Consider the following 23,670-nt stretch of genomic DNA (forward strand, 5'->3'; position numbering starts at 1 on the left):
ATTGTACATACATATATATATTAAACGATTAAAAAATTTATAGTTTTGCTTTTCAAACGCTTTTTTGGTTTGACTGTGAATAACTTTACTAATTTTTAACTTTTAATAACAAAACCAAAGAGAAAAAGAAATAAAAAACCTTTATAATATTTACTTTAAATTTGTAATATACAAACAAATTTATAAAACAGACAGTATAGTTATTTTTTAAAAGACTTAAAAACTTTTTAGTTTGGACTTTGTTTAAAATCATCCGCTCTAAATTGAATACATTCACATTTGTTTTTAATTTTTTTTTGCTTGACGACCTAAGCATTTTATTATATTGCTTAAACTATAACAAATAGCTGTATATGTAAGTAATGAAAATCGTTGTCTAAAGTTTTTTTTAAAAGTGTTTTCAACATATTTGAATAAGTCCCTTAAGTTTATTTCTGAAACAAGTCCTGAAACAGACTTTAAGGTTATTTTTTTAATCTTAAAAAAAAACTAAGTTAGGTAGATTTTTAAAAGCAGAACTTTAAAAATAAAATATATGAACAACCTTTTTCTACATTTAAGCTTCGTATATATCTTAAAATATTAAAACTTGTCATGTTAGCATTAAAAATATCAGATTTCCATGAAAAACTTTAAAAAAATTACGTATGAACATAATTTAGAGATTAGCCAGTGTAATGCCGGGTTTAAAAGTTTATCTTATGATCTTCTTATATTAAATTTTCTCTGTTCAAGTTAAAGTTATCTTTTGTGTTTGCAGTCCAATTCTAAATAGTTTATGCAATTACATAAAATTATATTTTGGAATGCCATACGTAATTTGCTGTGTAATGCTTTTGAAACTTTAACACTTTGTTTGATTTCAAGGTAAAAAACTTATTAATTTTATTCAAAATTTTTCTTTAAGGTTTAATTTTTACGTAAGTCTATAATAGTTTTTCCTTGTATTCGTTTGTATTATGAACATGCCATTTAAAAATTTAGGTATGCGTTTTATGTGGCAATTATAAAAAGTACTACTTAGTATAAAAAATGACTGTTATTTCTTTGTAATTTTTGTTGTTTATTTTCTCAGTTTGATACAAACCATAATAAAAAATTATAAAAGATAAAACTAAGCGTATAAAAACGATATACTTCAAAAGAAATGAATTTAAATAAAAAAGATCAGCAATTAACTTTTATTAATCTATCAATTAAAACAGCATCAAAAGTCTAAAATCATACAGAATATGCACCTTAACATACAGTCAAAGAACTACATAATGACAAAATTAAATCACAGTAAAACTTTTCAAATGTGTAAAATATTTTTTTTTAATATTCGTTAAAGCGCAAGCTAACATAATGTGCAATAGTTTTATTGCTTTTAACTTATAACACTTTAGTTTGATAAAAACAATTATAGCTAAATATTAAAATTTTTATAAATGTTTCTAAATCTACTACTAAAGTCAAATAATCTTAAATAGAAATTTTAAGGTACAACATTTTTTATAAAAACGTATCAATAAAATGCAATCTATTTTTACAATGTGTATTCTTGTTATTGATTTTAACAATTAGATTGTTTCTTAGACTTTTTATTTACTTTAAAAAACAACATTTAATGTGCTTCACAGAGTTAAACAGAAATGAGTGAAAGAAAACATATAAAACTAAATAGAAAAGGTACAAAAAAAATAAAGTACAAAAGTTTAATCACAGCAGTATTTTACAAAACATATTTGTAGTTGAAACCAAACTTCACTTAACCAATTTATATATATATGTATTTATATATATGTTTATGTTATACTGAGCACTTAGATTTGTAAGACTAATAAAAGTACTTAAAAAACATGATTGAATATAAATAAATAACTAGATACAAAAACAAAATCAAACTTCAATGATTTCGTCATTATGTCTTAAAGTCCTGTAACTTTGCTGCAAATTTGGCGGTAAATAGTTACTAGGCAACTCCTGGTTGCCACGCAAACTTCCCATGTTACCCCTAAAAGCCGAGTGGGGGCTCATCGTGTGGTAGCCTCTCTGCAGTGGAGGGTCGCGCGCCCGCATCACCGTCGTTGCCATGGGCGTCATGGAAACGAACTGCTCGCTGTGGTGACGCAACCTTTTGTCATGGCAACCGACCGGGTGGTAGTTCCCCTTTTGCTGTGTGATGTCATAATTGTTGTTGAATGACGTCACGGGGCGCTCGTAGTCGTCATGGCAACCCAGATCGTCGCCAACCCTCATCGCAACCATCTCCGTCTCGTCTCCGTGGCAACCCGGGTGATGACGTAGTTCCCTCCTCATCCCGGTTTCCATGGCGATTTCCTTCCTCTTCCTCCTGTTGAAGAGAAGGATGAAGGAAGCGAAGACGAAGATGATCAACAGACTGATGACCGCTCCGACTATCAGGTAGATGGAAGGTTCGTCCAAGTACGAGCTTTTTTCTGATTGGTCCAAACCTTCCACCTGTTGGCTCTCGACGTCAAATGAGATCTCATCTATCTCCTCTTCATTCTTATCCTCTTCTACTTGGTTCTTAACTTTAGGTTGCACGACGTCAATCTTACCTAAAGTGGTCGTTGTTATGGGTGCTGTCGTTGTCACGGCAACCATGGAAACGACGCCGCACATCCGGTCCCCGTCGCATTCTTCAGGCACGCAGACGCACAACCTGTAAGTCTCCCCCCTCTTCAGACCCGCAACCTTCTCCTGTCTGCTCACCATCACCTTGTAGTAGCTGCTCACTTGCGCCCACCTCCCACTTTTTGATTCCCTGGCAACCGTTACCAGGTACTCGATGCCGACCCTGGGCAAAACGATGTTGACTTCACCCAGGTTGTCACGCGTGATGTGTAACTTGTTGTTTGTGACGTCAAGTTGGTTCGATGAAGGGGATTTTTGATGGGACCGCTGAGAGCAGTCGGGTCCCGAGTAGCCAGATTTGCACCTGAAAGATTTTATATTAAACTTTAAAAACTTATTAGCTTACAATCGTAAATTTTTTGTTTAAGTTAAAAAAACTATCATTTCAGATTCTGGTATGAGTATCAAACAAGAACTTTACAAACCTACAAATGAAGGTATCATTGCTCAAGTTTTCTTTTACCGCTCCATTGAAACATACAACCTTGCTTTTTCCTGCTGCAACTGATTTTGGTGGAAGTACTTCTGGTAATCTGTAAGAAAAAAAAGTTATAATAAAAAAAAATTACTCTATGAGGCGTTTTAAGTTTTAGAGAACCTATACAAAACCAAAGAACTTTGTTTTTGTTATACTTATATAAATAAAATATGATTGATAGATGTACACATTGCTACGTTTTTTACTTTACAGTAAAGTTTTAGCTGAAAAATTTCCAGGGCGTTGTAAGAAAACAATAACTTACTGTCCGCAACGGAATGTGTCGTAATTTTCGATTTCTTCTAAAAGGGAAATGCCCATCTTTCTCCTGGGAGAAGTGCATTTGCTCTGGCCGAGATCGTAGAAGCCTTTGAAAAACCTAAAACAAATATTTTTGATTAAATTAAACAAACAATTAAAGTTTGTGTAACATGAACGACTAGTTAACTGAGTGACGTAAAAATAGTTTAGCAAGTTGCAAGTCACTATTGGTAAAAAAATACGAATAATTAAAGTTAACAAAACAAAAACTTGTCAATTAATATAACATGAATGACTAGTGATTTAACTAACGTAAATATAGTTTAGTAATTTAGTAATCAAAGTTTAGTACACAGTTGCGTGTATTTTTATTTACTAAAAAAGGGTTATTAGATAACAACATTAACAAAATATAAACTCCTAACCTTAACCAATTTCCCCATAACTATAACGTTGAGCCTAAGCCTTTGCCCACCTTACCCAATCAGTTAAACAATAGTAGTTTTAGTAAATTAGTAAAAATAGAAATCAATACTTGTTTTCATTAACAGAAAAACAAATTAAAAGCAATAAATTACTATCTAATACAAAAAAATGTATCTTCAATTTTGGTTGTGTTTTTAGTGTAGGTTTTTATATAAACGTAAAACTCAACAGCTTTTGATGACGTAAACTTGTGTAAGTCAATCAGATAATCTAAGTTTGATTAAGTGAATTGTTAAAAGCACGAAGTAAGTGACTCATTAGGGATAAACTTAAAATTAAAACAAACAATAATTTGATTTTTATCTACACTTTGCAAGACTATTGCAGATCATAATGTCAGTATTTAGAATGTTTAGTTTTTTCAAAGAAAATCTAATTTTCAGACTTTAAGCTGATAAACAAGAGTATTTTAAAATAGATAAGGTAGTTATAAAATAAAAGTGTTTTAAACTTTATGAAACTTAATAGCTACAAAGCTATTGTTATTGAAAAATTACATTTTATAGAAATATATGCTTAAAACTTTCAAATTTTTGCATAAAACATTTTTTTACTCAACTATGTTATAGTATTATTAAGGTTTAGTCTAAAAAATATTTCACAAAAATATTTGGCATGAAGTATTGCACTTACATTGTAAGTAATAATTCTTATTATAAGTTATTATTATAGTTCATCATAAACAATACGTATAAAAAATTCATCTGAAATATTTTACAAAAGTAGACATGTTGCTAATAAATCAACGTAAAGCCATAATATGAGTTATTAAATAGATGAAAATTTTAATAATAAATAATAAATGTTCACTCACCTGAAATATCTAGCCAAGGCTGAAATGCTGCACTCGCAAACCCAAGGGTTTCCCGCCAAGTAAACCGTGTTCACTTTGCAAGTGTACGGCAGCCAGTTTAACGGGACCTCGCTTAACCGCATGTTCCTCAGATCGAGCATCCGCAGGTCGGATAAACGGTGCATGAGGAGTTCTGGGAATTTGGATATCGGGTTGCCGGCCAGTTTGAGTTGTTGGAGCGATGTGAAATTGCTGTTGGAAAGTTTTTAGTTTTAAAGATGATACTCAGAGTTTGTGAATGTTTTAACTTATTTTAAAACTAAAGCTTTTGACTACAATTAAATTAAAAAGATACAAAACTGTTTTAAGATTGATAAGTTAGAATAGTTAAATGAAGCTGCTGTTGTAAAACTATAAAAAAGAAGCAGTACAGTACATGCATGTTTTTGAGTTACATAGCGGTTTAACTTTTCATAAAAGATTTTAGGCAGTCTCATTAAAATCTCAAAAAGTAATAATAAAAGAACAGGACAAAAAATTTTTGACTGTAAAAACAAAAAGATAAATATTTCAAAATAGTTTTGAATTTTTATAATTAGAATCTTTGTGCAGTTTTGCTTTAAAATGTTTCGGGACTAAAAAGATAAAATAAAATAGTTTAAAAATAATAAATGTTTCAAGTTTGATAAACTAGAGTCAGTTAGATTTCTACTGAGAAATCACGTATTCATTAAGTTGTGTGACATTAAAATCTTGAGAATTTTTATTTTGCCATATAAGTTAAAAGGTTGATACGTGCTTTTTCGAGTATGAAACAACAAAACTGCAATGGTAAGACTGATGTGAATGATTCAGATATTAAGCAAATAAATGGTTTTTACTTTAATAATACAAGTAACACAAAAATTCTGTACAAATGATTTTTACACTAACAAAATTGTTTAAAGAGATGCCTTAAATTTCTTTGCTCTTTAGTTCATATGATAAAAAAAGGTTAGTTTAAAAAAATTTGCCTATGAGTTTTAAAGTAAAGTAATTATTGAGAAGTTTAAATTTAATTTTTCTTTTAAGTTAAGAAAAAAAGTAAATTGTCAAACTGCTAATTACACTATCTTGTACACAAATAAAAAAAGTTATTGTTAAAGATTCACTCACTTTACAACTTCTGGAACTTTTTTCAGAAAGTTTTTGCTGACATCTAATGAAGTTAATTTGTCGTACTTAGAAAAAGTGTCTACTCGGATAAAGTTGATTTTGTTCCCAGATACCTTAAAATGTTATATTATTGAATTAATTTTTGATACAGAACAAAAGATAAAATAATCAATTCACTTATAACTTATGCTTGTTTAAGTAATTCTATCAAAATCTATGGAATGAATAAATGTGTGATACAACTAGTTTAAAATTATTCCTTAGAAAATGTTTTTTTTTTACTTTGAATTCGAAAACAAGTATCAACAAAAAAATAAATTTTGTTATCAGAAAACAAAAAGCAACAATTAAAAAATTGTCTTATCAGGTTTACACACAATCTATATTTTTTGCCAACTCTGTTCACGGTTTACAAGTAAATTAACACTTTTTCAGCATCGAGGGTCAGCAAATCGCTTTATTAACTTCGAGCCACTATTCGTGCGCACTGATGCGTATCGACGCTATGCAAATTATCTCGAAGATTTGCGCTGTGTTAACTAAAAATCGAAAACAATTTGCTTAAATTTTTATTATAACTTATATTAAAAAAGTTTTTTTAATTAGTTGTCAAAGCTAAGCTTAAATGATTTGATGTTGACTGAAACAATATAAGTGTTCGACTGAAGCGTTTTTAACTAAAAGTTGAAAAAAAGTCTGCTTACGATATTTTATTAATTCTTATAGAAATTTACAAAGTAAATGACTGTGTAAAATTATATGGATAGTTTGTTGATGTGAAATTTAAAAAAAGGCTTTGTAAAAAAGTACAGTTTTTTATTTTTGAAACAGGCAAAATTAAGAAAGGTATAATTTGCATTGTGGTGTTGCTAACTTTTAGTTGAAAATAAATTGCCTATGCTTGGGTTATTTACTCTAGCAGAATGTTCGAAAGTAATAATCAGAGTTGAAATTAGATGAATTTTTGGTTAATGTAAAATTTCTAAATAAACGTCGTAAAAGAAAAAAGTTACAGTTTTTAATTCTTTAAAAAGTTAAGATTTAGCAAGGTTAAATTTACACTTTTCTATTATCAACTTTTAATTGAAAAAAATTGCTTATTTTCTAACTATAAACATTTTATCAATTACATTTTTAAAACTAGTAATTAAATTTAAGTTGAAATAGGGTGATTTTTTATTAGAAGCAAGAAAGAAAAAAAAACGTCAAAGTATTTTATAAACTTGAATGAAAAAACATTTTGTATTTTATATTAAAAGTGTTGCTTTTTGTCGCATTGAATGAAGTCAAACAATTCATTTTAACACAAATTAAATTACCATTATTGAACAATTTTGTGTAGTTGTTAAACTGTTTTACAAAAGTACTTTTTTAAAAGTTTTAAAAGAAAAAAAAAACTAACAACTCATTTAAGTAATTCAAACAATAATTTTCGAAACTCGTTTTTTAGACACTATCTTCCAAAGAGATAAGTTTTTTTAAACTTTTACCACCAAGTAATTGGCTTCTTTGATCTTTGAAGCGAACTCAAAACGACAGACCTCTTTGTGAAAATGAGAACAATTAAAGTGCAAAACTCGTTTAATTTTACGACTTTCATTAGCTGCAGACTAAAATCTTAAATAGCTTCTCATTTAGCTAAATGGCTTTTACCGTTGGCAGTTTGTTACAATAAACAGACCTTTGTGTGTTGATTATGACCGCGTTTAAATTAAGCTGTTTTAAATGACCACATTACCCTTAAAAGCATGATTGCATGTTTATTAAAAACGAATTAGGTACAAACAACAAAACATAATTGAAAAATTAATTGCAAATGAAAGGTTTAATTAATCACTAACATATATTACGTAATGATTGTTTTATACGTAGATTTTCTCAGAAAAGTTAATTAAAAATAATTTATTCTTACCTCCAAAGTATTAAGATTGGTTAATTTTCTGAAGCTGTAAGTCATCGTTTTTATGTTGTTGTTGTTTAGAGTTAGCTTTTGTAGCTTGGAAAGTCCTGTAAGTTGAGGCACTGATTCCAAGCGGTTGTCGTTTATATGGAGTTCAATCTGTTGGATTTAACCAAGTTATAAGTGTGACCAAAATAAGAACAAAAACAAAGTAAAGACAACTTTATGAAAAGTTAAATTGATTTTTAGGTATAATTGATGTGGTTTTTAGAGATATTTATTTCGTTTATATATAGATTAAAAACATAGTTTCCAAGTCACACTTTATAGTTGACTAAATTATGGTTTTAATTGTTATTCAGTTTTTTTTGATACAATTAAACAATTATTAATAGTTTTGAAAGTTATTTATAAAAACTTTATGGTTTATTAAATATTAATGGGTTTCAAAGTTTGAAACTATACTATATTTTAAAGCATTTAAAAAAATTAAACTATAGTTTGAATTATAAGAAGTGCGTAGCCCGTAAAATTAACTTATATACTTTCTAATTTCTTTTAATGTTGAACCTATGTATATTGCTTAAAATACAGAAACATTTTTTTTCTTGACGTCAAGTTATCTGTTTTCTTTACTGCTTGCTTACTTAAAAAAATATTTTCCTTTTCACAATAATGAAGGCATAACTCCTATGAAAACATCCAATTTGCTGTTGTAAAAGCTTTTTATTTCTTGTTCAAACATTCCGTGTGCTGAAAGACAATTTTATATGTCTTGGGTGTCATGCTTTTTAGCACAAGTGGTTTTACGACGTTTTTTCAGAAAATTCCGAGTTTTATAAGTTTTGCATTTTTTGACCACTTTTAGTTTCATGAGTTAAAGTTAACAACAGCAAATTGCTCGAAAAACACAAATATAAACTGAAATTGATTAAAATATAATTGAATGAAAGGTAAACTAAATAATTATAGCTATCAAGTAATAAATGTATATATAAAAAGTATTACGTACAAAAGTTTACACCTAAATAAACGATGTTTTCACTAATAGAGGTATCATTTAAACATTCAGTGTTATTTGTAAATTGAAAATATATGAATAAATGATTCTGATCACTTTTAAAGTTTTTAATTGTTTCAAACAACATATGATCAAAAATTCAAATACTTTATAACAGTGAAACGTATTGTAGTCTAAGCATTATAAAAAGATGTTTCAGATAAATAGTAAAAGTGATAAAAAAGTATTTTTTGCCTTAATAACAGCTAAGTAGACGTAGAAAATTTACCAAAACCATCTTTGATATAAATTTCATCCAAAAGTACACAAACATTCACTTGTTAAACTATATAGTATTTGTTTAACACAAACAACACACCTTTTTGTTCAAGAAGCTTAAAAATTTAACTGTTTTGTATTGTTTTTAGCCCAATAAAGCAAATCCCATCGTAAATTATTAATGTTTACTTTCAGCGCATTTTGTTTTTCACATAGGGGCTTAAGAAGGCTTGTCTGTTAAAACAGTTTTTCAAACAATGCAATTTACTTTGCTAAACTCGTTTTATTGGTTCAACAAACAAGATAATTGCCAAAACTCTGAATAAATAAGAAGAAAAACGGTTGGTTAATCGAATTCAATAAGATAACAGAGTTAGCATTGATAAGTTAAAATTAACATATTCAAAGTTAACAACAGTTTTTAAAAGTTATTTGTTTATTTGAACTGGAAAAACTTGTCTATGCTACTAATTATTGTAGTTTTGTTTAAGTTTACAAACGTTCTTTTTTACCGTATTGAAAACTTTATTGTTTATTGAAACTGACCACGTATTTTTTTCTGATTTCTTGTAGTTTTAATAAATTTAACGAAAATTAATTATTTTTCAAAGCTGTATTACAACCCAACAAACTTGTTTGGATATTTTGTCACCAAAAAATAATAAAAACTAATATTTAAAAATGGTACTTACCAAGCTACTGAGATTAACAAAAGCGTTTGTCCAAATTCTTGAGATGCTGTTGCCGTTCAGTTTCAGTATTTCCAGATTTTTCATGCCTGTAAAAAATAATTGTGTATAAAAAATCATATAACTAATTTTTTTTCTTAATAATGGCGACTTTGTTTTCAAATACTGCTTTAAAAACATTGTTGTTTTTTGAACTAATACAACACTTATTGTTTACGTATAAATAAGCTTCAATTAAACGTTATAAAGCTTCACAGAAAACGTTTGTTTATAGTTTCAACTCAAACAAACTCAAACACACTCCATGCAAAGTGACAAACTTAATCAATTTAAGTGGAAAATTTGTGTCAAAGTTGTCTGCATTCGCAAGACAATGCTGATAAACAATCTCTTAATCGTTACATGATAAGTTGGAGTTTATTAGTCACAGATAAGTGTATTTAAGTAAATATTACATAAAGTTAGCGAGGAAAACTTACTTCAAGGAAAGTTACTTTATTTTAGTAAAACTAGGTTGAAGTTTAAAAGTAAAGCTTAATGTTTTTTTTTTCTAAAAACTAGAAAATAACTGATAACTTAAACGTCATCAAATATTTTCACACCAATAATGATATTTCTTATTAATACTACGTCAAATTAAGTATTATCAATAGACTTGGTGTAGAGGAAAAGTAAACTCTGATCGAGGTAAAAACCAACTATCCACTTTAACTAATTTCGTCAAAAAAAATATTTTTAAATGGAACGAATAATAGTAAAGAAGAAGTTTTTTATTATTTATTTAATTATATTATGTAAATTTAAATCATATTAAATAAGAAGTGTAAATTTTGTAGTTTAAATGATTAGTATAATGTTTTCATAAAACCAGTAAAATGTTTAAAGTAAAACTTTAAATAGAACAAACTACAATGTAAAAACTTATTTTTCTAACAAAGTCTGAATCTAACCTGACACCAGTTGGGGCCTGATGCTTTCAAACTTGTTGTTGCTCAGGTCCAAAGTGGTCAATTTAGTCAGCTGCTTGAAACCCTTTTCACCCAGACTCTTGAAGTTCAGCTTGTTCCTTATCAGGTACAAGGACTCACAATTCTGCAAAAAAAAAAAGTTCATAACTTATATTAGTGTGAAAACTGCTATTGACAAAGTTTATTGATTACAAGTTGTATAAGAAATACTTTAAAATTTATTCAAGTTAACAAAAATGATTAATTTACTTTACTTCATGACGTAGGGCGACTCACAGTAATTAAAAAATAATTTAATTTTAATAACTTGTCAGTGTATAAAACTTTTTAAATAATCTCATCTTACCAATAGTTTATTTATAAAAAAATCATAGCGTAAAATTTTTACATATAATAAAACTTAAAGTTTTAATCATAAGGTTTTAAAATTGTAAAATATAAAACAAATTCAATATAACCTTATGATAAAACGATAAAAATAAAAATACACAATAAGTTCACAAAAAGTAACAAAATATATAATTGCAATGTGAGCTTTTTAGCGTTTTAAAATAATTTAGAGGTACTTAGAACTTTTCAGCTTTAAAAACAGAAGGAAATATAAAACTGCAAATTGATTTTTAATTGTGTGTTTAAAACTGTGGCAAAAGTGGAATTTAAAAAAGTTTATGTTTAATTTTTATTTTACTATTTTTTCAGTTATAAATTTTTAATTCGATCAAGCTAAAATAAGCTCATTGCAAAAATTAATATGTTTTCATAAAATTTAAATACGTTATGCGTTTATTGAACATTATTTTAGGTAAAAAAACATAAAGTTGTGGTCATTTTATAATTGACTTTAAAACTTAGTTAACTTTGTTTATTTTTCAATTAAACGTTTTTAATTCGATCAAGCTGAATTAAGCTCGTTTAAAAAAACACTAAAATAATTTTCATAAAAATTAAATATGTTATACTTTTCGTTAAAATGTATTTCTTAATAAAAACATAAAGTTGAGGTCATTTTTTAATATACCTTAAAAAGTTTAGTGAACTTTATTTACTTTGCATTTAAACGTTTTTTTTTTCTATCAAGCTAATATAAGCTGGTTGCAAAAAGTGATTAATTTTACAAATCACGTTGCTATGACAACCCAAAACATCCTGTGAGTTCGTGAATGTTCGAAAATATTTATTTTGGTCTTGTTTTTTTATTTTAATTAATCGCTGCCCAGGGCTAATTTTTAATAAGCCTCTTGTTTTAGCCGCTGCAAAAATAAAACCGCTTTATTCTCACTTTGACCGCAAATGTCAGTTTTTGTATTGAAAATGTTATTTTTTATTTTTTTTTCGTTATTTTTAGAAAAAAGTTGACACGTTAATTTTGCTCTACCTGACCTTTTCGCACCAGTATAAGAAAACTAAGCAGTTATTAAAAATAAAAAATCAATTTTTACAGAAAACAAACATGCAGACAGAAATAATGAAAAGGGCGTAAGTTTATTTGCCGAAAAAATTTAAACCTTTCAAAAACACATTGGCCGCCCCACAACGAAGCCTTTTAGCAGCAGAATTTACAGAAAGCCGCTCGAATGTTTGCTTTGAGATTTCACAAAAGCGAAAGTTAAATATTTGCTCGCGGCTCGGTTAATTGCCAAAAAGCAAACATCGAACATCGAGCGAGTCTGCCGTGCTCATCAGAGCGTGAACACTTTTTAAGCCAATCATCTTTGAGGACTTCAAAGGGGCGCCGATTTCATCCTGACTGTCTGCATGGCAACGCTCTGATGCGCGATTACATGCGGAATCGAAAGTTTCTGAGTTTTTTTTTTTTGAACGCAAGAAATTCGGCGAAAATTCAAAACAAACAAAATTTTCTTTGCATCGAAAACCGCGAGCTTAGCGTTTGTGATAAACCGCCGTAAAAATCATGAAAATAAACAACGAAGACAAAAGTCAACTTTTTACAAACTGTGACAATGACACGGTTGGAAAAATTATGCTTTTTACGGTATTGTGACGTCACTGTAAGGTCCAGATGTTCGTTTAATCTGAAAGGTAAACAGGCGATTAAAAATCGAGCTCTGTATAAACAAGTGCTTTCAGGTAGAAGATGACTTTTCGCATTGAGATCTCAATCTTTTTATGGTATTTTAAGCCGCAAACGAATTGGGGACAATAAATGTTTTTACAGATATAATCTGCTGAGGTCTTTAATAAGAAAACATTGCTTTCTTATCTGTCGTAGACGTTTTTTTTAAAGGTACCAAATGCTAGACAATCAAAACAATATGTTTCTTAAATTTATAATGAATTCAACTAGTTTAAGTTATCAAAAAATTAAGAACAATTAGATGTATTAAGTTACCAAATATATTCAAAACGTAAGTATAGGACAACAAACAAACTAAGCTTTTTAGGTAAAAATAACAAAAGAACACGTTATAATTATTAAAAATATAAAACACTTATACTACTAAGCTTGAAGCTTTATACTTACAATTGTAAACTTTCATAAATGTTTTAAAATCTAAAATTATAAACTCTTATAGGTTGCAATTGGAAGATACATCATAGTTGCCATGACTTATAAGATGCATCGCTGATAAATTACATAATAAATCACAAAAAAGCTAATAATTATGGCAACTGTAGTTGCATGTTAAAGTCATAAAAGAACAAGAAATTTCTTATATCTAAAAAATAAAAGTATTTTGTTTTTTAAATTAACCGAGTTCCTTTTAAAGGTAAAAAAGATACGCTTCATAGTTTTAAAACAGATAGAAGACCAAAGTTTTCCAAAAAATTATTAAAACAAACATAAGAGAAAAAAAACCTAATAATTATTGTAATTATAAAAATAATGTGAGAATTCCAACTAACCGAATGCCTTTTTAGATTTTTATCCGGTATCTTGGTCATGTTGGACTGATATATGTAAATGAAGTTGTTGTTGGGAAGATCATCAGGAAACGTTGGGAGGTTCACGGATTCGCAGAACGTGTTTCCAGAAGAGAAGGAGCACTGTTGACACTGGCTCAGTGACGTCATAATGATCAGAAGGAGGAGTTTGAACATCGTCATCTTTATATGCTCATTTGTTGTCAAGTTTTGTGAAAGTTTTTTATGGTTTTAATAAACTAAACAGAATCTGTGTGTGAAAATAATTGTTAAATGATCATTTCGTTATAGAATAAAATCAAAATATTACCTAAATTTTGAGTTTTTATTTTCTACTTTAGAGTATATATATATACATATTACAAGCCAGTTTAAATTATGTTTTAGTTAGTAACAGATATAATAAAAGAATTAAGCTAATACTTAAAAGATCATTTGTCTAAAATGTAATAAAAGTTTTTCAGGTTAAAAATGTTTCTAATACACGCCTTTGATACATCAACCGTGATGATAACACATTAACAACTAACACAAGCTTACTTGGTTGGCGTTAGCAATACTGCAACAAACAAAATCAATCATGAAAAAGTGCAAGAACGCAGCTGCTCATTATAAACAGATTAATTCACAAGTGCGATGTTCTAAAAAAAAACTCTGAGATGCATTAGAAGCAAACGTGGAAGCGAGATATGAGCAAAAAGTTAATTAGAATTGATGCGCTAAATATAAGATTGACGCCTCTATATTGGGTTGTAAACAAAAAGTGATTATTGGCTTAGCAAAATATTAAAGCAGACGCTTGAAGAATGTTTTCTAGTTGATAAAAACATAATTACTTTTTTGAATGAAAAACGGAGTAAATAAATTAAAAAATTAAAAGGTAAAGAAGTTATAGGTTAGATAGCGAAGAACAACTGTTGTGTTTAGTGATTTAAAATGTTAAATACGTGAATCTGTGCTTCAAATTAAAAATGATATGTTAAATGTATATGTAACACACTGAACATTTAACATAACTTATACTTAAAATCTGACTGAAAAAAACATAACTTCTTTCTCATTAGAAATAAATGGTTCACCAAAAACTAAAACAAATTGCAAATTAAGCAGCATAAGATCAATAAACTTAACAAAAAAAAATTAATTATTAATAAAAAATAAATCTGCAAACAGCAGCAAATCAATCCACACAGTAGACATTAATTCAGATTATCCTTTCAAGTCTGCTTAGCATCAACTAATAACCAATCACGTCCAAGCATTTTTGTGTGTTGACTAATCAGAAGCATCAAAAGTTGATTGTTTGCCTCTCGCATCGAGTGTCATTGTTTTTGTTGAAAGACGAAACCTCTTGAACTTTGAAATTTTCAACAAACTGCCCTGCGTCGAAATTCGCACTCGAAATTTTTGAACGCCGAATATTCATAACAGCAGTTGACCTCTGGGGTGTTTTGTAAACAAAAACTTCCAAGATGAATATTTCCTTTTTATGTTTTTGAAAGCTGCTGTGATAGCTGAGTAAATATTAAGCTTTTGTTTCAAGTTTAAGACGATGTCGCAAGCGCCTTTGAAATTAATTATACATTAAAAAGCATATCCAACACTGACTAACTATATATAACTAAGTTATGTTATACTTATTATTTTTAATATTAATTTGTTTTCAACAATGTTATCTGAAGAGTAATGTAAACTAAAAAGTAAAAATCTGAGGTTAAAAACTGTTCAGCTAAAATAGGAAAAAATAAAATTTATCTAAACTAAACACAATTTAAGATACTAAAATATACTAATTTTTCTATATTATTCAAACTGCACACAATTTTTTAGAGTTGAAATAAACCCATATTTTAAAAACACGAAACTTATACTAGCTCCAGTATTTCAAATACTGATCAACAAACAAACTTAACTAAACAAAGACTGATCAACTTCAACATTTTAATTTAAACAAAAGCTTCAACACCACAATGAGATCCTACAAAATTTGTTTTGCTACTTCCGCCGATGAATAGAGCCTTTCTGAAGGCGACAAAAAAAAAGAAAAGCGAGATTTTCTAAACTAGCGCAGAGGTAAAACGTTATGCAAAATTTCTCTCTCGTATTTTTTCTCTCGCTAATTCGCCATGGTAACGCCGCTAATTTGTCACGCCTCGGTAAATTTCAACGCTGCAAAGTTTTTTTAAGGATTTTCTTAAAGAATCATCGTTTATTTTCTACAAAAGAAAAGTAAACTCGACTTTTAAATTTTTAAAACTTTATTTTACAATATGCTATACGATTTAAGCACAAAATTTAGTTTATTAATAAAAATAAAGTCAATACGCCTAGATGCTTTTCAATAAAAGTTTTTTCAATAACTTACTAAATGAATCATTGTTTTTAACAAAAAAGTTGTTGAGTAAGCTTTTAATTTTGAAAAACTTTTTTATTTATACACTATCAAGTACATCAATTTTTCAATAAAAAGAAAAATAAACTATATTTGAATTAATATTAGAAAATAAAACTAAAAAATTAATAACATCAAGAAGCTTCAAGACACTTTTTAATTATAAATTGTTTTTTATTAGTTTTCGCTGACAAAAAGGCCATTATTAAAATTTCAAATTATACTTATAATATTATGATTAATTAATGAATTATGGGTAAAGATGAAAGAGCACTGTTTCAATTAAGCAGATGCTTTGTCAACAAGTCTGAGCTTACACCTTTAAGAAAAGTATTTAGTTATCTTTGTTTCTTATTCAGACAGCTACTCAACCTTAAATGCTACAAACTCAAAAAAAATCATCAGAAAAAAGCAACTTTTTGTTTATGAAGTTTTAAAGCTGTATAAGTAAAAACCTGTAGAATTTGTACAAAATAGAAAAAAACGCAGTTTAAGTGAAAACCTATGGATTAAACAAATTTCATAACAGCAATATGAAAGTCAAATTAACTACTGAATGGGAATTTAACCCGCTTAACTCGATTTAAATTCAAGTGTGCTTTACAAACGGTTTTCAAGTGGAAAAATATTCACATTACCAGATAAAACAAATTAAACCAAACAGTTGGATTTCTGCTAATCAATTTTAATGAACTTAAAACAAGTTTTATAATGTTTTTAAAAACTTAAACTGCATTTAAAAACTGCATACTATTTATTTTTCAACTGTTAAAAATATTCTAAGACATTATTTTTTCATGCATTTGTTTTTTTAAATTATTAAAATTATCTCAATAAAGCTCATTAAAGCTTTAAAAGTTTAATTACAAATTTTGTGCTTTGGTTGTTTTTTTTGTAATAACAACTTCTTAGTTTTATTACAAACTTTAAAAGAAAAACCATTTAGGTAATGAGTTTAGGTTGATAAAAAAAAAAACTGTATTTCAAGCAAATCTTTTAAAAATTTATTTTTACAAGTTAGTTTTTTGGTTTTTTATATATTATAATGTTCAAAATATTATTTGTTAAACCCTTACTAAAATGAGTTGTAGTAATAAAGTTAAAACTTATTTGACTAATCATAATATGTAGAAAATAAACCTCATATAACGAAAGCACTAAACGCTTTTACATGCAGTAAAATACGTTGGTTGTTTGCTCAAAATTCCATTATTCCCATGTAATAAAGGTTCAATTCAGGCGAAAATAATTAAGCCTGGTCAAAGCCTTACACGCGATTTTTACCATTAAAAAATTAATATCAAATTATCTGCTAGAAACTTTTAAATATTGGAGTATTTGTTCTGTTAAAGGGCTTTTGACCATTCAAATTTGATTATTTAATAAAAGTTTCATAGTTAAATTAATTAAACAATTATGTACCAATAATAGCACGCACAGGCTAATTAACTTTGATTTTTCCAGATTAAAATATCAAGTGAACCTTTATTTTCCCTCATAGGTTAAGTTCACTACAAGCAAGAGGTTACTAAGGTAAAATGTACTGAAATCTGAAACCAACTAATTTCCCTTCGCTAACGTTTTCCCCACATAGGCATCTAACGTCATGGTTGAATGATTTCAGCTCGAGGTCGGCTTCGTGTTGAAATCTCTTCCTAATCCGGTTAAATCATTTTAAGCCCGCGTAGAGACGCCTGTAGGCCCTATGTAGTGTTGGGGTGCATTCGTATCACAAAATTTTAGTAAGAATTCAGATGTGTTTGGTTTTGTAATGAGGGCAAGGTGTTTATTACGTGATGTTCTTTTGATAATCCTTTTTTTTGATAATTTGAAATATGAATCATCGCCGGGCTATTTCAGTTTTATTAGGAAATGATAACTGTAGATTTTGTTTAAATACTTAAAAATTATACTCTAATACATAAATCATAATTAGTTTGATAAAAGGTTTTAAGCCATTTGATTCAAATATACGTATTTTAAAAAGTTTTCTGTTTTGTTAGCAAATTTTTGATATAAAAAAAAAAATCAAAAGAACTATTTTAAATACAAAATCTTTAGCTTAAACTAGAACAACTATAAACTATCATCGTGTTTTTAAACTGTATACAAAAACTCCAAACTAATATGTTGAATTAAAAGGTTTGATTATTTTTTTTTCAAACGTTAAATATTTGTATTGAAAAGGATATATTTAAATTAAAATGCTGATTAATACAACATTTAAATAACTTAAAAAACGGAGCCTTAAAAGAAAAAATGTCAAATAAATATTACTTTCTATAGACATAGTTGTTTCATAGCATTTCTTCAACAAATATTTTCTTTAAAGTAGACATAGCAGTCCATCTAATAAAAACACAATTTCAAAGTAAATAAAGTTTCTGATAAAAAATTCCATTTTCCTTATCTAAAGGGAGTGTGATATAAAAAGATCACTTTTTTAACGAGGTCTAAAACATTAATACTGAATTAAAGTTTTAAAATTGATAGAGACGTCTAAAAAATTATAAAATTTATAAATCAGTTATAAATTTATAAAAACTAAATGAATTAAAATAAAGTATCTAGTTTAACCAATTTCAAAAGATTTTGCAAAATAACTATATTTAATGTAACTAATTGAGCATTCTTTAAATAAAAAAGTCCAATTTTTCAAACTTTTGTAGTTTTCTAATTCTTTTATGAAAAAAAAAAAAAACATTAAATTTTAATAAAACTCGAACCAAAATAGGGTTCGAAAAGAACTGAATATTTTTCGTGACTACAACTAACAACAAAAGTTTCCGTTTCAAATTATTCTACTCAACAAAACCAAAGAAAACGTATTCGAAACTGAAAGCACTGAATTGGTCATTTTCACAAAAAAATTAAAATTAATCACGTACGTCACAGCTAGCCAAATACACAGCGGAACACAAAAACACCACCGACAGCTCGAATTTCCTCGCACAATAAACTATTTACCTGCGACAAACAAGTGAAACAATGGAAGTTGGGCAAACATTATATTTCAACTAAAAATTAGTGCTCGGTGTCAGAACGTTCACTTAACATTAATTCAAACTGTCAAAATTTGTGACGCGCAACACTTAACCGAAGTTTCTTTCAAAGGAAAACCGCAGAAAATTAAATAATCGAGACTTGAATAGACTTACAATTACTTGATGAATCCTTCTTGTTGTAAGTCTTTTATAATTTTCTTCAGAAAATTTTAGTTGAGTTATATATTTCTCGTCTTACTACTGTAACAAAATGTGATTTGCATTACTTAAAGTTTGAGACTTGATCAGACCTACAACTGTATTATTACTCTTTTTCATTGTAAAACTTTTAAAAGTTTTTTTTTTCTAGTTTTTTATCTTTATTGTATTATACTGAAGCAAAGTACAAAATACAATGTTAAACATTCAAGACTTCAAAAGAATTAGAAGTACTAAATTAATCTTTTAAATTTAAGAGTTTAATAGTATCGTACATAACCATTAAAAGAAAAAACTATATTTTTTTAATTTTAACAATATCGCAAAATAAAACATACTTGACTCTACAATTTTCGATTAAAACTTTTATTGTAAGCTTTTTTAACTTCATTTTCTGAAGTTTTAGGTGATATACATACACTTATTTATGTGTATTGAAACTGTAGCAACTTATGATTTACTCTATTAAAAACTCAAGACTTCAGTAGACTTAAAGTTATTAATAGTTTTTTTAATGTCTTATAGTTGCAACTTAATTTAGGTTTTCTTTTTGATGTATAAAATAAAGACTTTATTTAGTTTTTCAACTTAGCAGAAGTAAGAAACTATTAGAAACATCATCATTTAAAGGTTACTTATTTAGTTTGTTTAAAAATTGACAAAAATAAATTAAAAATGATTTAAGAATGAAAATAAGTTTTTAAGTATAACAACTGGTTTTAAAGTTAATAATCCTCACTTGTAGTTTATTTATACGTAAGCTAAGCTGTCAAACAGTAGTCTTAATTCAGTTACTAACTTATAGTTTTTTAAATAGAAAAAAAAACTTTAAACAAAACGACATCATTTTAACTATAAGTTTTATACGATTAAAAATCGAGGTCATTTTAATTACTTTTCTAAGTCCGCACTATTTTAAATTTCAATATAATCTATAATTCTATTACAACCCACATAATTAAACTTAACTTCAATCCTTTTTTTATGCATCTGAACAGAGGAAAATCAATTATTCATAAAAATTCTCTAAATACAATTTCAACTTAAATTTTGCTTATTGTTAGATTACACATTTTTTAACAAGCGTGAAAGTGCGTTTATAATCTCTCATAATCCGATGATTATGCACGGTGAAGATAAAAGCAAAGATGTTCTTTTATGTCTGAACATATCGCATCAATCTACAAACAAGAGTTGAAATGAAAACACACCTCTGTTTTTCAAATTTTTTAAACTCTTTTTCTGCACGTAAACAAACAATAGCTTTTTACAAATTGTTTTAAACAAATTTTAGTTTTGTTTTACGTTAAATTAAAAAAGCACTACTTAATTAAGCTACACTTTCAATACACTTTCAAAAAAAAAAACAATTAGTAAGTCGACACCCAAATTTTTAAAGTGTAACAAAAATGGGCCTGCAACTAACATCAAACTTTATTAAAAGTGATAAAAAGCAGCTCAAATGTTGCTGTCTACCGACCTTGGTAATTTGCAAGCTTTAACCGAAACATTTAGCGTCAAGTTTAAGGCCCAGGGCAATATTTATATCCTGGCCATAAATCGAAGTCATTGTTCTTGAATAATGCGATAAAAATTCATATAAAGTTGGTAAGATATCGCTGTATCATAAGCAGCAATATTTTTATAATCCCCAAGTAATAATTTACAAAGCTGCCTACAAAATAAATTTATTACCAAGTGCTGCCAAACAAACTTTTGAGGATTAAATATTACAACAATAATATTTTTTATTTTAACCTCAAATTTTTTTGGTAAACAGTTAAAAGTGCGTGAGGTAAAAAGAAAAATGTTGCAATATTTGATTAAAATGAGCTTTATAAAATAAAACATAAATTGATTTTAAGATTACTTAAGTATTTTGTGGTCGTATTTTACAAAATAAAATTTAAAAACAAAAAATAAACAAAAGACAATTTTTTAAATTGTACATATATTTTTGTAACTAAAAAATTGATTCTGTTCCATTACAGTTATCTAGTTATATTTTAAATTGTTGATAAAATTGTTATTTTTTTCTACTCTGAATTTTGTCAATTTCGTAGTTTTTGACTTTTGCTTTATTACTTGATGAGCCGTTGTATCGGCGAACCTTTTTCGTAAACTTAAGTTGTGCAAAAATTTTTTGAATAAAACATTATACACATTGTATTTATTAATATATTAAATAAATTATAAAATATACGCAGTTCAGGTAAAACACAAAACTTTGTTTTCAAAAACGCTTAGATTTTTTACATTAAATAAAAATTCAGTTAGTTACAATAAGTTGACACTTATACTAAAAGGATATGCCATAAAGGAAAGTTTTAAAGTTGTTTTCTACCTTATTATATTAATAATCTATTTGTAAATTAAAAATTTTTAATAGTTGATTTAAAAAAACTTAAAACTTTTTTTGTTTATACTTATTCTCCAATATTATTTAACTGAAAAATACTTTATTGATATTTATTTTGTAGCCGCAATCGAACGTTTTTTTTTTTACTTTTATTGTAATAAAGCTAAATATTCATAAAAGATTGAGTATTACATTTTTTTGACTTAGATAAACAGTACAATAGCAATACAATTTAGAAATACCAATAAAAACTGTGTTTGTATAAGTTAGCAGCAAAAGTATTTGAATTTTTTACAAACATCAAAACATTTTTTGCAGGAGCTTATGACTCATATTGTAAAGTAACGGTAACTTAATTTATCATTAAAACCTAGTTGAAAATAAACAAAAAGTATTTTATTTACCACATGAAAGCATATTAATTTACAATAAAGTCTACTTTCAGTTTGAGTTCAAATTCATGTAGATATGTAATGTTTGTTTGATTTATTCGCAAAATTTGAAATACATTAAAAACTACTTACAATTTTGATAAGAAAGCGTGTTTACATTATCAATAAAAATGTCAAGTAAGTTTGAACACAGATGTAAGATTATTTTCAGTTTTGTTTTCAATTATTATGAAAAAACAAAAATGACTAAAAAGATTACAATCTATAGATTTTAGAATTTTTTGCGGGTTTAATTGTAAAATTTACTTTATTAAATTGTTAATTAATAGTTTATTCATAATACTAATACATTTATCGTATTGATGCAAGCCGTAAAAGTCAACATTTTAGAAAATGAATAGAATTTAAGTTTAAATTTGTAAATTTAAACTGTTTTATATAGATGTTTAAAACATTAAAAACTCATTCTTTAAACAATATGTTTTTTTTATTATAGCAAATCTTTTTACTATTACTTTTGTTTAATGCCCTTAATCTTTTTACAAAAAACACTAAGTTTATTTTAAATTTTACAACTCGTTTGAGTTTATTATTTTAGGTTGTGGAAGTATCTAAAAACAACCTATAGTTTATTTAAAAAATTCAAGTTTGTAAAGGTTCGGAACCTATGAGTGTTTGTGACCTATTAGTGTCTGCAACCTATGAGTGTTTGCAACTTATGAGTGTTTGTAACTTAAGAGTGTTTGCAACCTATAAAAGTTTGGTACCTATGAATATTTGCAACCTATGAGTGTTTGTAACCTAACAGTGTTTGGAATCTATGAGTGTTTGGAACCTATGAGTGTTTGCAACATAATATAAACAAGTTAAGCGTTCTTTAAAGTCTAAATTATGATAGAGTGTTAAAAACAAAATCACTAAATAACTTAACAACAAAGTTTAGTATTAGTTTAGTTACTCAGCTCGAGTAACATCTGCTTGAGTTGCCTCTGCTGGTGTTGTCTCTGCTCTGCTTAGCTATCATTTCTTGTTTACAATAGCTTGTAGAATGATATTCAAGCCTATATTGTTTTAGGGAATGTTCAACCAAAAAAAAAATATCATTGAATCATTCTTCTTTTTAAGTCGAGAACTTTGATTGCAACCTTTAAAGCAAAAAGTACGCAATGTTCAACCTAGCTAACTTACCGCAAGATATTGGTTTTGCGCTAATTCTTGAAGAAATTTTACTGCTATTTTGAGTTTATTTGCGCTGGGTAGCTAAGAATTTGCGGTAGTGTAGTGAGCAAAATGGTTGTTGTCTAAATTGGAGTTTTATAATAGATTTTATTCAAAAAAATAAATCAAACATAATAGATACTTAATTTTTTTTTACAAAAATTTAAGGTTGTGCAATTGCGGCAGTGCAACACCCAACGCGATGCCCCTGCTACGATTTAAAAAAATTAATTATGGTTTTTTATTTATATATTCATTCTAACTTACAAATAAATAGTCCTTTGTGGGAGTATGTTTTTAATAAGCTCTGTAAATTATCTTTTAATGTAGAAATAGGAAACAGTTTTTTTTTTTCTTTTTTAGTTAAGTTTACTGCGATGCCCCTGCTACTATCTAAAACGTTTTAAAGATGGATTTTTATTTATATATTGTTTTAAGTTTAGAAAAAAACCTTTGTAGGAATGTGTTTTAAGTAAGCTATGTAATTTATTTTTTAATACAAAAAAAGGAAAGAGTTTAGAAAGTTTTTTTTTGTTATGAATAGTTTTACTGTGTCATAAAACCATTTTTCGCT

The 23,670-nt window shown here is 27.3% G+C and overlaps 1 protein-coding gene across 1 annotated transcript; it reads right to left on the bottom strand.

The window, feature by feature from the left end:
* Window positions 1-1,844: 1,844 nt before the first annotated feature.
* Window positions 1,845-13,775, bottom strand: LOC145829545 (uncharacterized). The gene is made up of 9 exons (XM_082937383.1): window positions 13,515-13,775; window positions 10,632-10,773; window positions 9,685-9,770; window positions 7,726-7,872; window positions 5,814-5,926; window positions 4,680-4,910; window positions 3,384-3,497; window positions 3,066-3,173; window positions 1,845-2,944 (listed from the first exon to the last, which is right to left on the bottom strand). The coding sequence occupies exons 1-9, from the start codon at window positions 13,713-13,715 to the stop codon at window positions 1,882-1,884; spliced, it is 2,205 nt and encodes a 734-aa protein (XP_082793509.1). The 5' UTR covers window positions 13,716-13,775; the 3' UTR covers window positions 1,845-1,881.
* Between the last annotated feature and the right edge of the window lie 9,895 nt (window positions 13,776-23,670).

The sequence above is a fragment of the Thalia democratica genome, chromosome 2 (genome assembly GCF_965202585.1).
Source record: "Thalia democratica chromosome 2, ktThaDemo2.hap1.1, whole genome shotgun sequence".
NCBI lineage: Eukaryota > Metazoa > Chordata > Thaliacea > Salpida > Salpidae > Thalia > Thalia democratica.